This window comes from Ovis aries, chromosome X, assembly GCF_016772045.2.
Source record: "Ovis aries strain OAR_USU_Benz2616 breed Rambouillet chromosome X, ARS-UI_Ramb_v3.0, whole genome shotgun sequence".
Lineage (NCBI taxonomy): Eukaryota > Metazoa > Chordata > Mammalia > Artiodactyla > Bovidae > Ovis > Ovis aries.
The window spans coordinates 80,027,841-80,048,628 of NC_056080.1; the positions used below are offsets into that span (position 1 = coordinate 80,027,841).

Here is a 20,788-nt window from a genome sequence, read left to right on the forward strand (position 1 = left end):
AGCCCCACCCCTACAGAGAGGCCAGAGGTAAAAGAGCACAACACAAATCCTTTATTGATAGTTTATAAAACAACAAAGGGATTCAAGTGATGCCAGGGAGGCAGAAAGAACAGTGGGCCCCAGCGAGGGGCCGGGTCTTGGGCCCCATTGGACCTGGCTCCCCTTATAGAAAAGGGCAGCTCTTCCACCTGCAGCCCAGGGCTGGGCCCTGCCAGAGGCTCCCATGCCTGCAGGGAGCACAGGCAGAAGAAAGACATGGCTGATGGCTATCCCTGAGGAAGCAGTGAGATCAGGGCTCCTCCTTCCAGTGCCCTGCTGGATCAGGCCCTCCTTCCAGTCCCCAGCTCTGGGAGCAAACGGCTTGCAGGTGAAAGAGCACAGGGCCCCCCGCCTAAAGGTCTTTCCTCCCTGTGTGGCCAAGTGCGAGGAGCAGCTGAGAGCCTTCTTTCAGTGGCAGAACCAGAGGTGCTACAATGCTCGCCCACTCGGAGGGGGATCCCTGGAAGGGTTATGCACCAATCTGTCAAAAGGACCATATCTGAGCTCCGAGCATCAGTCCATCCCCCAGCCCAGCGCCCAAAGGCGGCGCTGAGAGAGCTGGGAGGGGTCCCAGAGCTGTGTCTGGCCCAGGCCTCGCCACCCCCTCCCAGTCCAAAAGGCAGCTGGACCCAGGTCTAGGCGGGATGGCACCTATCTGGCTTGCAGGTGGTTGTGGAGCTGCTCTGCCTGGCTCTTCAGGCGCTGGAATTCCTCTTGGATGAAGTCCGTCAGGGCTTTGCGCATCTCCACCTGAGGGCGAAGGACTGGGGCTGCCATGCAGTCCTCAGGGAGCTTCGCCCAGTGCACCTGAGGAAGCCAAGGGCACTGGGACGGGCGAGGACAGCCCCAAGGAGAAACTCACTGCTGACTTGTTCTCTGCCCGCAGCCGTTCAAGCACAGGCCGGGCACTGAAGGGCTTGCCAATCAGCACGGTGATTTTCTGCGGGGAGACCAGCCGCCAGTGGGTTGACAGGAGCGGGGGGCGGGGTGCCCACAACCCCAGCACTAAGATGCTGAGTACCCCCTTGGGTCCACCCTCCTGCTTTAAAACGTGGTGGTTGGGCTCAGTGAAGTCCAAGCCAATCCTGGGGTCCATGCCCAAGTCATCCCTATCCTGCCCTCGCCCTGGCCATGGTGCCAGGAAACCGCCCCTCGTCTCTGCTTCACTCTGTTCCTCTGCTGCAAGCCCAGCCCCTCTTGAATCTGGGCTCGGTGGTGCCGTATGGAAGTCACAGGGCAGAGGGAAGACAGACAGACAGACAGACAGACAGACAGACAGACATACATGATCGGTGGCCCTACCTACCTGCCCAAAGCGGGGGAAGTAGGGTGGACTGTTAGGAAGGACATCGTTCATTCCTGCAGCACAGCAGACAGAGAGCCAGGGTGCAGGTGTGGGGGGTGGAGCAGGGCAGTCCAGGAACCCTGACTCGACCACCCAGAGGAGACCCATCCCACAAGACCACTGTGCAAAGCCCCTCTCCCTGGGCTGCAGTGGTGGTCCGAGAGGGAGGCTCACCAACATGCCACAGGGGCAGGATGATCGGATTGAGATGACATTCAGCGATCAGGCGACCTATTCCTGCCCGGGGGGAGAGGCAGAAACATTGGCATGAGCGGCATTTTGGTGCCAGCCTGTGGACAGGGCCGCTCCTGCCCTCCCTGCAACCCCATTCAAAGCAGCTGCCCTGGGCCAGCTCCTCTTCCAGGCTGGCCTTGGTCTGGGCCCATCCCCCTTCTGTGGCAATGATCACAGTCATCTGCCCCACGTGCCTGGGTCCCACCCAGCCAGAGAGGACCAGTGGCTCTTACCCCACTTGAAGCGGAGGAACTCAGAGCTCATGTTCACTTTCCCTGTTGAGAGAGAGGATGGAGTCGCAGCTTAGGGGCTACTGGGAGGGGATGGGGGCAGTCCCATCCAGATCTTCAAGCGAGTTGCAACCCTGCTAGCACCACTGACCTTCTGGGAAGATGTGCACCCAGTCCCCGTGGTTGAGCTTCTCCAAAATGAAATCCATTCCCTTCTGGTAGACGCCGTCTCCTGCCAATGAGAAAGTCTCCTCCATCAGTCTCGGTTGTCCCAGGACCCCCCTCCTCCACTTCACCCCCAGGGCCTGGTCCACGCGAACACCGCAGATGGTAAAGCGTCTGCCTGCAACGCGGGAGACCTGGGTTCAATCCCTGGGTCGGGAAGATCCCCTGGAGACGGAAATGGCAACCCATTCCAGTACTCTTGCCTGAAAAATTCCATGGACGGGGGAGCCTGGCGGGCTACAGTCCATGGGATCGCAAAGTCAGCCACGACTAAGCAACTTCCCTTACTTCCTTGCAAACCATCTATGACCCCACCTTCTGCCCATCAGTCCCAGAACAGCTGCTTCCCCTGAGCAACTCCAGCTGTGGTCAGACACCTGCAGTGTGTGCCCTCTCGGACCCCCAAACTGATTACTGTCCTCCCTGCCCCTGCTTCCACAGTTGGGCTCTTGGAGCCTTGGGACAAGCTAGTCCAGGGGCAAGCCTCCCAGCGGCTGCTGCTGGCCCAGAGGAAGCTACAGGAGCAAAGCAAGGCTATTTGTGATCTCTAGTCTCACTGGGGCCCAAAGTTCTGCACAGCAAGCCTTTCCCCAGGGTCTCTTACAGACCAGTTCCCACAGGCACCCCTCAGGGGCCTCTGAGCCTCGCCTGAGTCCTCAGCCTCTGCTGTCCCTCCCTCCTGCTCTCCCCTTCCTTGAAGGGCGCCCCTTGAAAACTCGAGTCACCCTTTGTAAAGAATCCACCTGTAATGTGGGAGACCTGGGTTCAATCCCTGGGCTGGGAAGATCCCCTTGAGAAGGGAATGGCTTACACACTCCAGTATTCTGGCCTGGAGAATTCCATGGACTTTATAGTCCATGGGGTCACAAAGAGTTGGACACGGCTGAGTGACTTTGACTCACAGTGTCACTGAGAGTTGGGGAAAAGTCAAATCTGCTACATGGAAAGCGCTGTGGCTGAGCCATCCCCGATGCTGGCAACACTGCCTCAGAGATGCCCCGAGACTGTGACACTGGCCCCAAGTGGCCCAGCGGTCAGCAATAACCCAGACACGACTGCTGGCTCTTGACTTGGGCGTCACATGGGGACAATCTGTGCCCACACGCAGTAAAAACCTTGCTTGCCAAGCTTGTCCAGAGAGTGGACAGAGACCGAGAAAGAGGGAGGCTGAAAAAGAGGGGTAAATATCCTTATCTCATCAAGTGAGGAGTAGAGAGCCACAACACAAAGAGGGAGAGTGGGGCTTCCCTGGTGGCCCAGCGGCTGAGATTCCACACTGCCCACTACAGGGGGTGCAGGTGCATTCCTGGTCAGGGAAGTAAGATCTTGCTTGCCCTGTGGCATGACCAAGAAAAATAAAACAAACAGGGAGACACGGACAGAGGGATGGTAGGACTACCTGGGCCGATGCCCTAAGAAATGAACTTCCAACCTCTTCTCTGCAAGGCCAAGTCTTTAGAAGGTGCTAGATAGGGATCCAAGGGTCTCAACCCAATCCACATGGAAACGGCCCAGCAGCTCCCTCAGGGGCTGGAGTTGGGGAGCAGTCACCCACTGCAGTTTCTCTGGGTGTCATAAGTGAGAGCTGTGGGTTCCCTACTTGGGATCACACGACCCGCTAGGGCTGGGCTTCAGAGGCACAGGCTCCTGCTTGACAAAAACCGACTGGTGCGAACCAGTCTTCCAGCTTGCAATCGAAATTTTAAAATTCTATGCTTGTGGAGCAACCCTTCAGGATGTTTAGCTTTTACAAATGCTATTTCTACTCACTTGCATGGCTTGTGCAAGATCACTTTGACACTTCATGTCCTAGCACGAGGTGGGGAGGAAATTTTCTGGAACACAGAAGCAAAGTATACTGGGTACTTCCTTTGCTTCAATTGTTAGGCCTTTACTGCACGACCAATGCATTTGACAGCCTGTCCCTTCCCGCATTCTCTCACCAGAAGGTGCTTAGGAATAAGACTGCACTTGCTGCTTTTATTGTACCCTAAAATGTAGATACAGGTCAAAAAGAAAAATGAGGGTAGAAGTGGACACGGAAAGCCCCTGAGGTCACAGAAAGGAGGGACTAAGACTCAAGACAGAGTACCCGAGCAGCATCAGCATCACTCAGAGCAGTGCATGATGGATACCACGGTCAACTGCAATGACACTGGGGCCTCTGCTTGTGTTTTGGGGAGATGAAGTTGCCTCCAAATGCAGCAAAAAAGAGAGTGTTCCAGGCAGGGGTCTCTGGGGAGTAAGTAAGTCTGCAGACCTGAGGGGTGGGCACTGCAACTTTTCATTGGATGGTGATGGTTTAGTCACCAAGTTGTGTCTGACTCTGGCGACCCCATGGGTTGTAGCCCGCCAGGCTCCTCTGTCCATGGGATTCTCCGGGCAAGAATACTGGAGCGGATTGCCATTTCCTTCTCCAGAGGTTCTTCCCAACCCAGGGATTGAACCCAGATCTCCTACATTGCAGGCAGATTTTTTTCCGACTGAGCCAAATCATCATTACCATTTCCACTACTAGCAATAAGGTTTCCCCTGACCTCAAACACCCCCTGGTTACTTCCTCCTTACACCCCAACTTCCAGGAGGAGTGCCCCCCACCCTGCAGGGCCCCTCCCCACCACTCCCTCAGCTCTGGTGGCTGTCAGTCCAGGGAAGTGGCTTCTCCAGGATCACAGGAAGCTTCCACAATAGCCAGGAGCCCTGTTTTGCTCCCTGCTGTGCTGGGGGCTTATGTCTCCACTGTGGTAAGGGGCTGTCCTGGTCCCTTCTCTCCCCCTCTACACTCTCATTTCTGTGTGGCTGACTTCGTTTGCACCAGAGTTCCCAGGATCTTTTAGAGTTCCAGAATGGCACATCACACTGTCTCCGGATTGCTCCCTCCTCGGGTGACAGGATCTCTCAATGCCCTGCTGCTTGTCCCTGGTCCCATCCTCCCAGCGGTTCCCTGGCACCTGCCGTCACCTAGTGTCATCGCTGAGTTTTCTTCTCCTCGCCCCCCACCCCCGGCCATGACCAATCTATCAACAAGTCCTGGCAACTCCACCTCCAAAGCACAGCCCAAAGCACGTGGTCCCCAGCTCTCTGTGGTGACCCCCAGAGGCCCTGTCGCCAGAGGAACTGTGACAGCCCCTAACCAGGCTCCTGGCCTCCACTCAACCCCGATTCTGTCCACCAAGTACACTGCAGCCCGGGGGCTCTCTCTTTCTCTTAACCACACAAGAAAGCACATCAAATTCTTAGCACGATTGTTATAGAAGCATCACAGGCAGCCCATAACCTACATTTTCTGCCTTGGTCACGTACCCTTTCAGGGTTTGCTACGTGCTTCCTGGGTCTAGGATGCCTTGCCTTTCATACTCTGCCGGGAAAAATCCCACTTCCCCAGAGGACCAAGCAAGCTGGATTTGAATTCGGGCTTGGCCACCTCTCGCCCTATGATCTTGACCCCACAGCTTTCTCTCTACGAGCCCCTTTTTCTGGAGAAGGGGGATCCGAATGGCCCCGACCTTCTGAAGCTCTCAAGGGGTATGGAGTAATCACTCCATGTCACACAGCTCGACACAGAAGCCTGTTTGTTTTCACAAACTCACAGACTCCGGCACGTGCCACCACCATCGCTGACTGATGACACCACACGGCCATCAGTGTGTCTCTTAGCAACGGCCTCCCAAGAAGCAACTGTGGATAATGTCTCCTTGACCTCCAATGCCAGAGCCCCAGGGCACCCAGTCCTCCGGCACTTGCAGGGAAATCGGTGCTCTCCAAGAAACCATTGCTCCCTCCTCCCAGATGGTGGAGGTGGGCCTCATGCGAGTGAGGCAGCTGCATGAGGTGCCTGCAGCCCTGGCACCCAGGAGGCCTGTCCCACCGGCGTCCCTCAACTCCCAGTGCAGCTGAACCAGAGACACTGCCACCAGTCTCCCTGCCCCTGGAAGGGCCAGAGAAGTGTCCCCAGCACCCAGCAGCCCAACAGCCCCTCGTAGAGGAGTGGCTCACCTCGGCACACGGGCACACACTTGCCCAAGCTGAAGAAGTGTGAGTGCAGCTCCTTGGTGAAGCAGATGTCTGCAGCTGTGGGGGTCCTGGAGTGGGGATGGATGCAGTCACCCTGGCTTCCCCTGCACCCTGCTTCCTTGCCACCCTCCTCCCGCCAGCGTGCTGCCTAACGGCATCGGCAATGCAGAACAGAGGCACAGGAGGGCCAGTGGGGTCCCACCCCAGGCCCTGCCTGGACTGCTGGAGGCCACCTCCTGAGCAGGCCAGGAGGAGGGCCAATCTGGGCATACGGGTAAGGCCTGCTGGGCCCACTGTGGGGGTCCATTCCTCCTCACCAACGCATCAACTTCAGGTTCCAGATGTGACGGAGTTTCAGGATCCCTGGAGGAGAGAAGGCTGCATGCCTCAACTGACCTTGTACCTAGGGGGGCACCACTTTCTGTCACCCTGTTTCAGGGAATGAGGGACAAGGACATTTCCCTATAGCCCAAAGAGCTATCTTCCAGACCCTTCGGCTGGACCCCCAAGTTCTCCCTGGCTCCTCCATCTTCCACCCCCTGTATCTTAGTAGTCACCACATCCAGCCTGCCTACCTCCCTGATATATGCTAATGCTGCCCATCCCTGCTGACTCAGCATTAAAGAATCCACTTGCAATGCAGGAGATGGGGGTTCGATCCCTGGGTGGGGAAGATCCCCTGGAAGAGGGCATGACAACCCACTCCAGTATTCTCGCCTACAGAATCCTATGGACAGAGGAGCCTGGTGCGCTGCTGCAAAGAGTCAGACAAGACTGAAGCGACTAAACATGCACACACAGCACATCCTTCTAACTATTCCTCCACTGTCACTGCCACCACCCTGGTCCAGGTGACTGGATGGCACTAAAACCTTTCTCCTGGTCCCTGGGATTTGCCTCTGGCACCCTACAGGCCATCTTCTGCCCAGAGCAGCAAGTGTGTGCTCTGAACGACTAAATTGACCACATGGCTCCCCATGAGCTCCCTGTCCTCGTCCAGCAGTGGGAGCTCTGGACACCCCTGTAGCCAGCCACCTGGGTTATTAGAGCCAAGCAACTCCCTGTGAAGTCAGCACAGCAGAACTTCTAGACTCCCCAGTGAAGCTGGTCGAAGGCTACAAACCCAGCCTGAGGCAAAGCCGGAACCAGAACACAGGTCTTCCAGCCCCTAGCCCAGAGCTTCCTTGACAGGACACCCTGTGCTCCTCAGATTTATTCCCAAAGCTCTTCTGAACCATCAGCAGTTTAAAGAATGGAGGGTCCCGCAGGCCTGATAGCTCAGAGTAAAGTAGCCGTCAGACTTTGCCTTGTGGTCATCTCCTCACTTCCTCCAAATTCCAGAGGCCCTCTCCAAATCACACTACCTAGGAGAATGCTGAAGGGGCCATAAATCAAACTTTCATCCCTGAGGCAGGACACCCCAGAAACAGGAGTGTGAGGACCAGGCAAAGAGCCCTGTGAGGAGTTTGTTCTGTTTGTTTGGCCCTGACCCAGGTTCCCTCCTTGCCTCCCCAAGCCCAGCACGCTGGCCCGTGTACCCCAGAGATGAGGGTCATCCATGCACGACTGGTGATTGGAGACCGTGATGAGGGGTGTGGCTGGGCCTCGGTTCTCGATGAGATCGTACAGCACCTCCTTGTTGTGGACGGTGAGGTGGTTCATGCACTCTGAGGGGAGACGGGCAGGATAGGGATCTTGGCTTCTTTCCCCAGGGGCCCAGCGCTCCCCCCTACCAAGCCAACCCCTGCCAGCGCCCCGAACCCCAACTCTGGCTGGGCGTGGAGCCACGCGGCCGACCCTGCCTCGGCTGTGGGCCCACTCACTGGTCCAGAAGCAGCTGTAGGTGCCCACCAGGCCCATGACGACGCTGCTGGCCAGGGTCCAGGTGAGCGGCGGCACCACGGGGAACGGCCATTTCACGTGGAGGGGCATCTCCCCCGCACCCAGCTTCCGCCACAGCCCCCAGCGGCCCGGCGCTCCCCTTGCCCTGGGGCAAGCCTATAGGGGCCGCTCTAGGTCTACGTCCTCAACCGCTCGGGAGCCGGGTCACTAACAGGCCCACGGATGGGCGCCACAGCTCAGCGCGACAGGGCACTCGACCAAGGTCACTTCGCGGGTCGGGCCTGAACCGGGCCCGGTCCCGGCCTCGCTCTCGCGCCACACACTAGCCGTCCAGGAACCAAAAAACCGGGAGCGCACTGAGGAGCCCGGGCTGATGGCGGCGTTAGCCGCGAGCTCCGCGGACCCGCCGGAAAGCAAGACTGCGGTGGCGCCGGGCTCGACCGCCGACTGTCGCAAAACTCTCTCGGGCCGCTCGATGGCAGCGATGACAGGCTGACGGGCGGCTTGGCCCCGCCACGCCACGGCCCCGCCACGCTCCGGCGCAGGAGGGGCTCGAGCCCCGCCCCCTCTTCCGAGTCCACTTCCCTTTTGTCTACTTTGTTCGTCCTTGGAAAAGTCTCCGTGACTAACGTGCTGCCTGGCACGGTTATCTGACGCCACTCAAGGTCGGGGTTGGCAGAGCCCTTTTAGTTTTTTCCCCTTTGTTTTCATTAATTTCATCTAACATAGAATTAACTACTTTATAGCATTTTTATTATATAGATTATTTTATGAATGTACCATATGTAATGTTATTACACTACATAATTTTTACATAATTATCTACATACACTGCAAAATTCAGATTTAAATTGAAGAAAGTAGGGAAAATCAGTAGACCAATAAGGTAGGACCTAAATCAAATCCCTTACAGTTGTACAGTGGAAGTGACAATAGATTCAAGGGGTTAGATCTGATAAGAGTACCTGAAGAACTATGGGCAGAGGCTCATGACATTGTACAGGAGGCAGGGATTAAGACCATCCCCAAGAAAAAGAAATGCAAAAAGGCAAAATACGTGTCTGAGGAGGCCTTACAAATAGCTGAGAAAAGAAGAGAGGCAAAAGGCAAAGGAAAAAGGAAAGATACACCCATCTGAATGCAGAGTTCCAAAGAATAGCAAGGAGAGATAAGAAAGCCTTCCTCAGTGGTCAATGCAAAGGAATAGAGGAAAACAATAGAATGGGAAAGACTAGAGATCCCTTCAAGAAAATTAAAGATACCAAGGGAACATTTCCTGCAAAGATGGGCACAATAAAGGACAGAAGTGGTATGGACCTAACAGAAGCAGAAGATATTAAGAAGAGGTAGCAAGAATACACAGAAAAACTATACAAAAAAGATCTTAATAACCCAGATAACCATGATGGTATGATCACTCATCTAGAACCAGATATCCTGGAGTCTGAAGTCAAGTGGGCCTTAGGAAGCATCACTATGAACAAAGCTAGTGGAGGTGATGGAATTCCAGGTGAGCTATTTCCAATCCTAAAAGATGATGCTGTGAAAGTGCTGCACTCAATATGCCAGCAAATTTGGAAAACTCAGCAGTGGCCGCAGGACTGGAAAAGATCAGTTTTCATTCCAGTCCAAAAGAAAGGCTATGGCAAAGAATGTTCAAACTACCGCACAATTACACTCATCTCACATGCTAGCAAAATAATTCTCAAAATTCTCCAAGCTAGGCTTCAACAGTACATGAACTGAGAACTTCCAGATGTTTAAGCAGGATTTAGAAAAGGGAGAGGAACCAGAGATCAAATGTCCATCTGATGGATCATACGAAAAGCAAGAGAGTTCCAGAAAAACATCAACTTCTGCTTTATTGACTACACCAAAGCCTTTGACTGTGTGGATCACAACAACAAACTGTGGAAAATTCTTCAAGAGATGGGAATACTAGACCACCCGACCTGTGTGGATCACAACAACAAACTGTGGAAAATTCTTCAAGAGATGGGAATACTAGACCACCCGACCTGCCTCCTGAGAAATATGTATGCGCATCAAGAAGCAACAATTAGAACCGGACATGGAACAATGGACAGGTCCAAATTGGGAAAGGGGTATGTCAAGGCTGTATATTGTTACCCCATTTATTTAACTTTTATGCAGAGTACATCATGTGAAATACCAGGCTGGATGAAGCACAAGCTGGAATCAAGATTGCCAGGAGAAATATCAATAACCTCAGATATGCAGATGACACCACACTAATGGCAGAAAGTGAAGAAGAAATAAAGAACCTCTTGATAAAGGTGAAAGAAAACAGTGAAAAAGCTGGCTTAAAACTCAGCATTCAAAATACTCAAATCATGGCATCTGGTCCAATCGCTTCATAGCAAATAGATGGGGAAACAATGGAAACAGTGACAGACTTTATTTTCTTAGGCTCCAAAATCCCTGCAGATGGTGATTGCAACCATGAAATTAAAAGACACTTGCTCCTCGGAAGAAAAGCAATGACCAACCTAGATAGCATATTAAAAAGCAGAGACCAAAAAAAAAAAAAAAGCAGAGACATTCCTTTGCCAATAAAGATCCGTCTAGTCAAACCTGTGGTTTTTCCAGTAATCATGTATGCATGTGAGAGTTGGACTATAAAGAAAGCTGGGCGCCGAAGAATTGATGCTTTTGAACTGTGGTGTTGGAGAAGACTCTTGAGAGTCCCTTGGACTGCAAGGAGATCCAACCGGTCCATCCTAAAGGAAATCAGTCCTAAATATTCATTGGAAGGACTGATGCTGAAGCCGAGCTCCAATACTTTGGCCACTTCATGCGAAGAACTGACTCATTGGAAAAGACCCTGATGCTGGGAAAGATTGAAGGCAGAAGAGGACAGAAGATGAGGTGATTGGATGGCATCACCGACTCAATGGACATGAGTTTGAGCAAGCTCTGGGAGTTGGTGATGGACAGGGAGGTCTGGCGTGCTGCAGTCCATGGGGTTGCAAAGAGTTGGACATGACTAAGCTACTGAACGAAATTACATACAATTGTATACAATTACCATATTACAGAATTACACTGTATGAATGTATGTTTGTAATAAAATGTCATATGTGATGTTATATGCAATGTATAGCAGCATATAACATACAATAGGAAATATATATAACAGTATTTTATATCATTTAGTATTGATACATCCAAAATGTTGTCAGCCATTTCCAACCAGTTCCAGACATGTTCATCACCCAAAAAGAAAGCCCTGTACTCCTTAAGCAGTAATATTTTTAGTTTTTATTTTTTAAAGCACCGCATGACTTCATGTATTTAAAAAACATTTCCCCAGAAATTTCCTGGTCCAGTGGTTAGGACTTGGCGCTCTCACTGCCAAGGGTGCAGGTTCCGTCCTTGGTCCGGGAAATAAGTACCTGCAAGGTGTGGCGAGGCCAAAAAATTTAAAAATGCCCAAACCTTCTGCTCATCACCACCCCCAATCCATGAGTGGGTAGTTGCGGGGAAAACCGCACTACAAACCAGCCAGTGAGGACCCGCCGCCGGGCCGCAGAACCCGCGCGAGTCGCCCACTTGTCCCAGCAGCGACCCCCACGGGGACTCCCCTCGCGGTCTGCCCTGGGCTCCACCTACACGGCGCGTTCCTGCGCCCGCTCGCCTGCGGCCATGCAGAGAACCTAGGAGTGCGCGGCCCGAAGACTTGGAGAGAAGGCTTTTGTCCTGGGGTGGTGGGGGACGCCCAGGCTCGCCGCGGGGCTCCCCTCGGTGCGCCTAACGCTCCAGGTCGGGCCCAGGACCGGCTCTGACTCACGGCTCGCCCCGCGCCTCAGAGCCTCCGCCGCCGCAGGCGCCAGGTCCCTCGCGGGCGGGGAAGGCGGAGTCTGCTGGGAAGGCGGGCGGTCGGGTCAGCGATTCCCAGGCCCCGGGCCGTCCTCCCTTCCACCGCCGAGGCGGAGCCAGGGCCGTGCCCGCCCGCCGGAAGGGTGAGGCCGGCAAACCGGCCTCGACCGAGCGGTCAGTGTGCTGGCGGAGTCTTCCTCTGCTGTCTCCTTCCATCTAGGCCGGCGCTGCGATTCCCTGGGGGCTGTCGCGATCAGCCCACAGCACAGAAAGGTGTAGAGACGGCCTGGTCTGCGCAGGTATGGACGCCCTCTAGCCAGAGGGGAAAGGAGAAAGTGGCCCCCAGCCTGGGAAGGCCAGGCGGGAAGGGAATTCCAAGGCTGGGGCTCAGGGCTGGTGTTGAGAGACCGGACCCCGCTTTGGGCTGAGGCCAAAGTGAAAGTGAAGTTGCTCAGTCGTGTCCGACTCTTTGTGACCCCATGGTAGTCCATGGAATTCTCCAGGCCAGAATACTGGCGTGGGTAGCCTTCTCCAGTGGATCTTCCTGATCCTGGGATTGAACCAGGGTCTTCTGCATTGCAGGCAGATTCTCTACCAACTGAGCTATCAGGGAAGCCCTGAGGGGAGGAACTCTCTAGTTCTTCTTGCCCTCCGCCCTCCTGGGAGCCCATGGCCCCAGAGCCTCCAAGCTTGCCTTTGCCTGCCCAGGGCTGCCTAAAGACCCATGGGCATCCCAGAATAGGCACTGGGGAAGGAGCCCAAACTAGCATGAGTGACACTAGCAGGTGGCTAGAGAGAAACAGGCAGGGGGCCCAGCCAGGGCGAAAGTGAGCCCAGGGAGGAAGGTCACAGAAGTAACAGAGAAAAGCCGGCAGAGGGAAGTAGACGGACTGACATGGCTGTGTGAGGGTGACACCTGCAGGAAGTGGGCTTTGGTTGCAGAGTCCCAGACGACTCTGGCTGACTTGAATCCAGCAATTGAAGGAGTTTATCTTAAAGATCATGTCTGGCAGCTGGGGAGAAAGAAATGCACCTTGATGGTCCTCCTGGTTGCTGATGCTGGTGAAAAGGTAGAATCAACTCTAAGGTTGAACCCTGGTGTGCTGCTGGTGGGAATGGAAGATGAGGCAGCCACTGTGGAAAATAGTATGACCTTCCAAAAAGAAAAAAAGAAAAAAAATAGAGAATTACCATTTTATTGTTGTTGCTCAGTTGTGTTCAACTCTTTGCGATCCTATGGACTGCAGCACACCAGGCTTCCCTGTCCTTCACCATCTCCCAGAGCTTGCTCAAACAAACTCATGTCTGTTGAGTCAGTGATGCCATCCAACCATCTTATCCTCTGTCGTCCCCTTCTCCTCCTGCCTTCAAGCTTTCCCAGCATCAGGGTCTTTTCCGATGAATCGACTCTTTGCATGAGGTGGCCAAAGTATTGGAGCTTCGGCTTCAGCATCAGTCCTTCCAATGAATATTTAGCACTGATTTCCTTAAGGATTGACTGGTGTGATCTCCTTGCAGTCAAAGGGACTCTCAAGAGTCTTCTCCAACACCACAGTTCAAAAGCATCAATTCTTCAGCGCTCAACCTTCTTTATGGTCCAACTCTCACATTGGTACATGACTATTCAAAAAACCATAGCTTTGACTAGGCTGACCTTTGTTGGCAAAGTAATATCTCTGCTTTCTAATATGCTTTCTAGGTTGATCTTAGCTTTTCTTCCAAGGAGCAAGCGTCCTTGAATTTTATGGCTGCAGTCACCATCTGCAGTGATTTTGGAGCCCAAGAAAATAAAATCTATCACCATTTCCATTGTTTCCCCTTCTATTTGCCATGAAGTGGTGGGACTGGATGCCATGATCTTAATTTTTTGAATGCTGAGTTTTTTTAAGAAGCTCTAAAAACATGTATTTTTCAAAGTACAGTTTTTCTCAATGTAATACAAGACACGTGTCTAATAGATATACCTCTGTGTATAACTGAATGAAGTTCCTGAAAACAACAGCAACAACAAAAAATCGGAAATCACGTCTTCTCTAATAGAATGTAACAATTTAAACTACCAAAATAAAGAGTGGGGCATGAAGAAATGTTGCCACCTTGTGGCCACTTTGGGTAGCAACAATTTAAAACCTGTGAAGATGGGCACGTAATATCCCCAGGCCTTCAGGGATGCAAGGGAAGAAAACCTGTGATCAACGAACCACCTTAGGTAGATCCTGGAAAAAGAATTCAAAACCTGGCAATTGGTCAAGAAGCCAACCTTGGGAGGTAACTTTTACCCACACTCTTTCAAAATAATCACACGAAAATATATCGGTATCACTGAAACTTCCTGCTGCTGCTGCTAAGTCGCTTCAGTCGTGTCCGACTCTGAGCGACCCCATAGACGGCAGCCCACCAGGCTCCCCCGTCCCTGGGATTCTCCAGGCAAGAATACTGGAGTGGGTTGCCATTGCCTTCTCCAAGAATGCTGAGTTTTAAGCCAGCTTTTCACTCTCCTCTTTCACTTTCATCAAGAGGCTCTTTATTTCCTCTTCGCTTTTTGCCATTAGGGTGGTGTCATCTGCATATCTGAGGTTATTGATATTTCTCCCGGCAATCTTGATTCCAGCTTGTGCTTCATTCAGCCCAGCATTTTGTATGATGCACTCTACATATAAGTTAAATAAGCAGGGTGACAATATACAGCCTTGCCGTACTCCTTTCCCAATCTGGAACCAGTCCATTGTTCCATGTCCGGTTCTAACTGTTGCTTCTTGACCTGCACACAGATTTCTCAGCAGGCAGGTAAGGTGGTCTGATATTCCCATCTCTTTAAGTATTCTCCAAAATAAGAATTTTCCACAGTTTGTTGTGATCCACATAGTCACAGGCTTTAGCGTAGTCAATGAAGCAGGAGTAGATGTTTTTCTGGAATTCTCCTGCTTTTTCTATGACCCAATGGATGTTGGCAATTTGTCTTTTTTTTTTTTTTTTTTTTTTGGCTTCCCTGGGTTATGGCACACAGGATCTTCGATCTTCACTGTGGCATGTGGGATCTAGTTCCCTGACCAGGAATTGAACCCAGGCCTCTGCACTGGGAGCTCAGAGTCTTAGCCACTGGACCACCAGGGAAATCCCGGATGTTGGCAATTTGATATCTGATTCCTCTGCCTTTTCTAAATCCAGCTTGTATATCTATAAGTTCTCAGTTCATGTACTGTTGAAGCCTAGTTTGGAGGATTTTGAGCATGACCTTGCTAGCATGACAAATGAGTGCAATTGTGTGGTAGTGTTCACATTCTTTGGTATTGCCCTTCTTTGGGACTGGAATTAAAACTGAAAACTGACCTTTTCCGGTCCTGTGGCCACTGCTGAGTTTTTCAAATTTACTGGCATTTTGAGTGAAGCGCTTCCACAGCATCATCTTTTAGGATTGGAAATAGCTCACCTGGAATTCTATCACCTCCACTGGCTTTGTTCGTAGTGATGCTTCCTAAGGCCCACTTGACTTTGGACTCCAGGATATCTGGCTCTAGATGAGTGATCATACCATCATGGTTATCTGGGTCTTTAAGATCTTTTTTGTATAGTTTTTCTGTGTATTCTTGCTACCTCTTCTTAATATCTTCTGCTTCTGTTAGGTCCATACCATTTCTGTCCTTTATCGAGCCCATCTTTGCATGAAATGTTCCCTTGGTATCTCTAATTTTCTTGAATGGATCTCTAGTCTTTCCCATTCTATTGTTTTCCTCTATTCCTTTGCATTGACCACTGAGGAAGGCTTTCTTATCTCTCCTTGCTATTCTTTGGAACTCTGCATTCAGATGGGTATATTTTTCCTTTTCTCCTTTGCCTTTCGCTTCTCTTCTTTTCACAGCTATTTGTAAGGCCTCCTCAGACAAGTATTTTGCCTTTTTGCATTTCTTTTTCTTGGGGATGGTTTTGATCACTGTCTCTTTTACAGTGTTATGAACCTCCATCCATAGTTCTTCAGGCACTCTGTCTATCAAATCTAATCCCTTCAATTTACATGATCCAGCAATTTCACTTCTGGGTACTTAATGAAGAGGATTGAAAGTAGGAGCTTGAAGAGATATTTGTAGAGTTGTGTTCCCAACAGCATTATTGACAGTAGCCAAAAGGTGGAAGCAACCCAGTGTCTATGGATTGGTGAATAGATAAAATGTGCTCCATCCATCCAGTGGAATGTTATTTAAAATTTCAAAAGAGCATTCTGAGACCTGCTACATCATGGATGAAATGAGGACAGTATGGTCAGTGAAATCAAACAGTCACAAACAGACAGCTACTGTATGACTCCAGTTGCATGGGTTGCCTAGAGGAGCCAGATTCCTAGAGACAGAAAGTAAGGATGGTGGGGGGCATGGGCTGGGGGAGGGAAGGAGGGTTATTGTCTAATGGGGACAGAGTTTCAGTTTGGGGAGATGATGAAGTTCTGGGGATGGATGGTGGGGATGGTTGCACAACAAGGTGAAGGTGCTTCATGCCACTGAACTGTGCACTTAAAAATGGTTCAGATGGTAAACTCGATGCTGAGTGTATTTGATCCCAATGAAAAAGAACAAGCCTGAGAAAGGGCTTCCAACATACATGCTGATGTTGGAAGATATCCACAAGGAAGAAAGGAGGACATGTGTGATGGTGGCAGCACGGGGAAGCTGGTTCTGGGCAGCAGGATGAGCATCACTTTCTCTGTCGCATATTACCATGTCTTTCTGGAACTAGAACTGTGCGCAACTGGGACCTGAACCTGGGGCAACCTGGATTCCTCTGGAGCGTTCCAGAAGCCCATACACAGCCATGCTCTGCTCTTGCTCCTCCTCCTGGCCAGTGGGGCTGAGACCTTTCGCATCTGTGCCTTCAATGCACAGCGGCTGACACTTGTCAAGGTGGCCAGAGAACCTGTGCTTGACACCTTAGTGAAGGTCAGTTCATGCCTGCAGGGAAGCTGGGCCCCTGAGGACCATGACCCAAAACCCCTAGCCCTGTCTGACCAGGGGCATGTCCCAGAGAAGAGGGGGACATCAGGAGATATGGTGTGGCAATGTGGAGCAGCACCTTTCTTCACTGTCATCCTCAGTCTCCTCCTCTGTAAAATGGGTGCGGTGTTTATGGCAATGGCATTCCATCTTCTCCCAGGGCTTTTCTAGCCTCACAGCTCTCTTGGGGCTGCAGCCAGTGTGTTATGACACTCATGGCCACGCCACTGCCCGGTCCCCAGAGAGACCACCCTTCTGCCTGGGCAGCTGGCCCTGAGCAGGACTAGCCTTCCTGGTTTCCTGCAGATCCTGGCTCGCTGTGACATCACGGTGCTGCAGGAGGTGGTGGACTCATCTGACAGTGCCATCCCCCTCTTGCTTCGAGAACTCAATCGGTGAGGAAGGCTCTGTGGGTCTTAACAGAGGGCCCTCCCCGCAAGAGCCTCAGGGTCGCTGACCCCAGGTCCCCTTTTCTGGCAGATTTGATGACTCCGGGCCCTACGCGTCCCACAGCAGCCTCCTGCTGGGGCGTAGCACATACAAGGAGAAGTACGTGTATCTCTACCGGTGAGCACAGACGGAGACCGAGGCGGCCTGGATGCTTGGTGCCACGTAGTAGCCCGAAGGGTGGCCCTCACCTTCACATTGTACTTCTCATCAGAGGTTTTACCCCGGGGTCTTCCTGTGCTCTACCCCAGACAGCTTTGGTGCCCATGTTTCCCTCCAGAAGGACACCTTCCTTCCCCAAGCATAGATGTGGGCACCCCATGCCTCCCCCCTGCAGAAGCCGCTGGGGCTCAGGGCTAGAGTGGCCCCCTCTGTGGGAGTGACTGGTTGCAGCTCCTGGGAAGAGACTCCCTGGGGACCTGTTTTGAGTCCTGGGCAGATGCAGTTTCTGGAAACAGCCCTCAGTCCCTGGGAGGACAGCCTGAGGGGGTCAGGATTGAGAGGGCAAGGGTGGCAGTCAGAGATGGAGACTTGCTCCTCTATATAGATGAAATTATATAATATCTAGAACTCACTCTGAAGTGATGGGGGAACAGAGCCCTGCCCATATACCAGCCCCGCTCCTAATCTCAGAGTGGAAATTGATCTGAGTGTCCATCAGCCGATGAACGGGTAAATGAAAGGTGGTCTCTCCACACAGTGGAGTATCATTTGGCCTAAGAAGGGAGGAAGTCTCAGCCAGGCTGCAGCCCGGATGCAGCTGGGACACATGTGTTAAGGGAAAGAACCAGTCACAGAATACTACGTATTATTTGATTCCATTCGCATGACGTGTTCAGCAGAGATGGAAAACAGATCAGGGGCTGAAAGGGAGGGGAATGGAAAATGCTCATGAGTGATGTTGCTTTGGCCTGCTAAGAATATTCTGAAATTGATTGTGGTGATGGTTGCACAACTTTGTGCATTGCCACTGAACTGTGCATGTTAAACAAGGTACCTTTATGGTAAGTGAATTCTAGCTCAATCTAAAAGAAGTTCTAGAAAGAAGGGCTAGAAGGCTGTGCTTCCATGAAATAGAGCTGCTGGTGGCAGGCCCCCCTCCCTGAGTGCCAGCTCTGATGTGGGCACTTGCAGACCAAGAGCAGTGACATGGGGCCACCGCTTCTTGTCCCTGGTCCACCAGGTCACATGAGGCAGAGGTCCGGGACTCCTACATATACGACAATCAGGATGATCTCTTTACCCGGGAGCCTTTTGTGTGCTGGTTCTCTTTACGCAGCAAGGGTAAGAGGAGGGGGTAGAAGGGTGGTCCCACTGTGGGGGAGCAGGAAGTGGAGTCTGGAGGGTTCTGCCAGGGCAGGGGGTGGGCTTGGTCACCCAGCAGGGACTGGGCCAGGGAGGGCCAGGAGTGGCTGGGAGCCCTGTGTCCCTGGGGTCTTGCAGTTCTTCCCAGCCTTGTGCTGGTCCCACTGCACACCACTCCGAAGGCCGTGGAGACGGAGCTGAATGCCCTATATGACGTGTTTCTGGATGCTTCCGAGCGCTGGCAGACCAAGGTAGGGCTGGGCTGATTCTGTGGGAGGGAAGAGGGCCAGGGCAGCCAGGCAGCTGGGCCTGACAGCTGCCTGCATCTCCAGGATGTGATCCTGCTCGGGGACTTCAATGCTGACTGTGCATCACTGACCAAAAAGCGCCTGGACGACCTAGTTCTTCGGACTCAGGCTGGCTTCCACTGGGCTATCGCCGACGGCGTGGACACTACGGTGCGGGCCAGCACCCACTGCACCTACGATCGCATCGTGCTCCATGGGGAGCACCTCCAGAGCCTGCTGCGTGGCGCGGCCGCCTTCAACTTCCCCCAGAGCTTTGGGCTCACTGAGCAGGAGGTAAGCAGTGGTGAGGCTGCAGTGGGCTCCCCGGGAAGCCCCTTGGGCCTGAGACTGATGCTTTGTCTCCCCGCTGCCTGCCCCTAGGCTCTCAACATCAGTGACCACTACCCTGTGGAGGTGGACCTGGCGCTGAGCCGGGCAGTGCACAGGGTCCAGCCCCCCTGCCTGGACACTCTGTGGCTGTCACTGCTGCTGCCCCTCCTGGCCCCCCAGCTGGGCCTGGTGGCCTGAAGCCATGTACCTGCTGCCCCAAAGTGAAGACTGTCCTGTCTTCTGGACTCAAAGCCCTGCCCTGCTCCCAGCCTGCCCTGGTGCCACCCCTCTGTGTGCCTTCGCTTTGGGTTTGTCCTCTGGTCAGGCCTTTGCCTGCCTGGCATCAAAAGGTAGAAAAGGCAGGTGGGGCCCTGGGGCTGGACCCATGCCACTTGTCCCCCGGGTAGTGTCAAGAATGAGGACAAAAGACTGGGTTAGGGGGTGAGGGGGCTCAGTAGAGGTGATCTTGGCTCAAGGGCAGGGCTCAGAGAAGGGAATTGCAATAGATCAAAGGATTTTATCCTGACAAAACCATCCACTCCAAGAACAGAAAGGCAGATGACACAGACATTACATGTGTGTAGCAGACATGCCAAAAGGTTCATCTTTAACATACACAAGACTCCTAGGAAACAGTATTAAGACCCCAGGAGATACAATGGTAGAGATCAGCAGTTTATATACACACACACACAAACTGGAAAACAACAGGAGATACAAGGGAAGAGATCAGCAATTTATACACAGACATACACACATAAGAAAACAGCAAGTGGTCAAACTCATTGTAACTTAACTAGATGCCATAATACCTCTGGTCAAGTCCATGTTCAGTCCACAATGCAATTTGGCCCCTACCACTCAGGGTGTGGTCAAGCACTGCCTAGAAGAGGCTGATCACCAAGGCTATAGATGCACACAAAGTATCTATAGAAACCAGTGTAACCATTATAGATACTTTGTAAATGTGTGGTCCTATGGGGGTAAAGACTTCCCTGGTGGCTCAGATAGTAAAGCTGCCTACAATGTGGGAGACCTGGGTTCAATCCCTGGGTTGGGAAGATCTCCTGGAGAAGGAAATGACAACCCACTCCAGTATTCTTGCCTGGAAAATCCCATGGATGGAGGAGCCTGGTAGGCTACAGTCCATGGGGTCACAAAGAGTCGAACATGACTGAGCAACTTCACTTCACTTCATGGGGGTAAAAGGACACACAGCAAAAGTTAACGACCCCATTTAGTGTGTTGTCAGCACAGAGCTCTTCTCCACTTCCGTTTTCCAGAAAACAGACCTCATTAAAAATCTGGACAACAGAGCTATTGTACTGTGAATTAACTGTGACCTAGAAACATCTACTTGAGGTACAAGGGTGGCTCAGCTGGTCAAGAATCCGCCTGCAATGAGGGAGACCTGGGTTTGATCCCTGGGTTGGGAAAATCCCCTGGAGGAGGGCGTGGCAACCCCCTCCAGTATTCTTGCCTGGGAGATCCCATGGACACAGGAGCCTGGCAGGGTACAGCCTCCAAGGTCACAAGTCAGACTCAACTTAGACTAAACATTTCCACCATAGCAACTTGATGTCAGGTGTGGTGGTCCTGGGAATGAAGTCCTATAAGGGGTGGTGGGCTAGGCTTAGAATGGGGGAGGGTAACAAGGTTTCTCAACAA

At 52.4% G+C, this 20,788-nt stretch overlaps 3 protein-coding genes and 1 non-coding gene across 11 annotated transcripts; 1 reads left to right on the forward strand and 3 right to left on the reverse strand.

Annotated features, from left to right (window-relative positions):
- Positions 1-28: 28 nt before the first annotated feature.
- Positions 29-8,460, reverse strand: TAFAZZIN (tafazzin, phospholipid-lysophospholipid transacylase). 8 transcript variants are annotated; one of them, XM_042241624.2, is made up of 11 exons: positions 7,911-8,460; positions 7,626-7,754; positions 6,405-6,450; positions 6,070-6,155; positions 2,000-2,080; positions 1,852-1,893; positions 1,559-1,621; positions 1,346-1,398; positions 902-979; positions 691-789; positions 29-520 (listed from the first exon to the last, which is right to left on the reverse strand). In XM_042241624.2, the coding sequence occupies exons 1-10, from the start codon at positions 8,017-8,019 to the stop codon at positions 691-693; spliced, it is 786 nt and encodes a 261-aa protein (XP_042097558.1). In that variant the 5' UTR covers positions 8,020-8,460; the 3' UTR covers positions 29-520. The 8 variants fall into 8 exon arrangements, with proteins under 8 accessions (XP_042097558.1, XP_027818795.1, XP_004022303.1 ...); XM_027962994.3 differs by having other exon boundaries at positions 29-789; positions 7,939-8,460; XM_004022254.6 differs by having other exon boundaries at positions 29-789.
- A 2,736-nt stretch (positions 8,461-11,196) lies between these two features.
- LOC121818299 (uncharacterized) lies at positions 11,197-15,863 on the reverse strand. The gene is made up of 2 exons (XM_042242143.2): positions 11,563-15,863; positions 11,197-11,345 (listed from the first exon to the last, which is right to left on the reverse strand). The coding sequence occupies exon 1, from the start codon at positions 12,771-12,773 to the stop codon at positions 11,835-11,837; it is 939 nt and encodes a 312-aa protein (XP_042098077.1). The 5' UTR covers positions 12,774-15,863; the 3' UTR covers positions 11,197-11,345; positions 11,563-11,834.
- On the reverse strand, positions 12,310-12,382 carry TRNAC-GCA (transfer RNA cysteine (anticodon GCA)). Its single transcript has one exon. It is a non-coding gene; the product is annotated as a tRNA-Cys (tRNA).
- A 657-nt stretch (positions 15,864-16,520) lies between the features above and the next one.
- On the forward strand, positions 16,521-20,436 carry DNASE1L1 (deoxyribonuclease 1 like 1; the record flags this gene model as incomplete). Its single annotated transcript, XM_004022654.4, has 7 exons — positions 16,521-16,697; positions 17,058-17,146; positions 17,232-17,318; positions 18,382-18,482; positions 18,642-18,754; positions 18,836-19,084; positions 19,172-20,436. Coding segments are annotated over 7 exons (963 nt in total), but the record flags the coding sequence as incomplete, so codon positions are not given.
- Positions 20,437-20,788: the final 352 nt, after the last annotated feature.

What these genes read in the sequence shown, in the direction of transcription:
- TAFAZZIN (XM_042241621.2), bottom strand. Translation starts at nt 8,019, where the DNA reads ATGCCCCTCCACGTGAAATGGCCGTTCCCCGTGGTGCCGCCGCTCACC. An exon ending in GGATGACCCTCATCTCTGGG is followed by an intron (nt 6,451 to 7,625) that starts GTACACGGGCCA and finishes TCTCTCCTCCAG; the next exon opens with GGATCCTGAAACTCCGTCAC. An exon ending in GTGTGTGCCCGTGTGCCGAG is followed by an intron (nt 2,081 to 6,069) that starts GTGAGCCACTCC and finishes TCTCATTGGCAG; the next exon opens with GAGACGGCGTCTACCAGAAG.
- LOC121818299 (XM_042242143.2), bottom strand. Translation starts at nt 12,773, where the DNA reads ATGATCTTTAAGATAAACTCCTTCAATTGCTGGATTCAAGTCAGCCAG.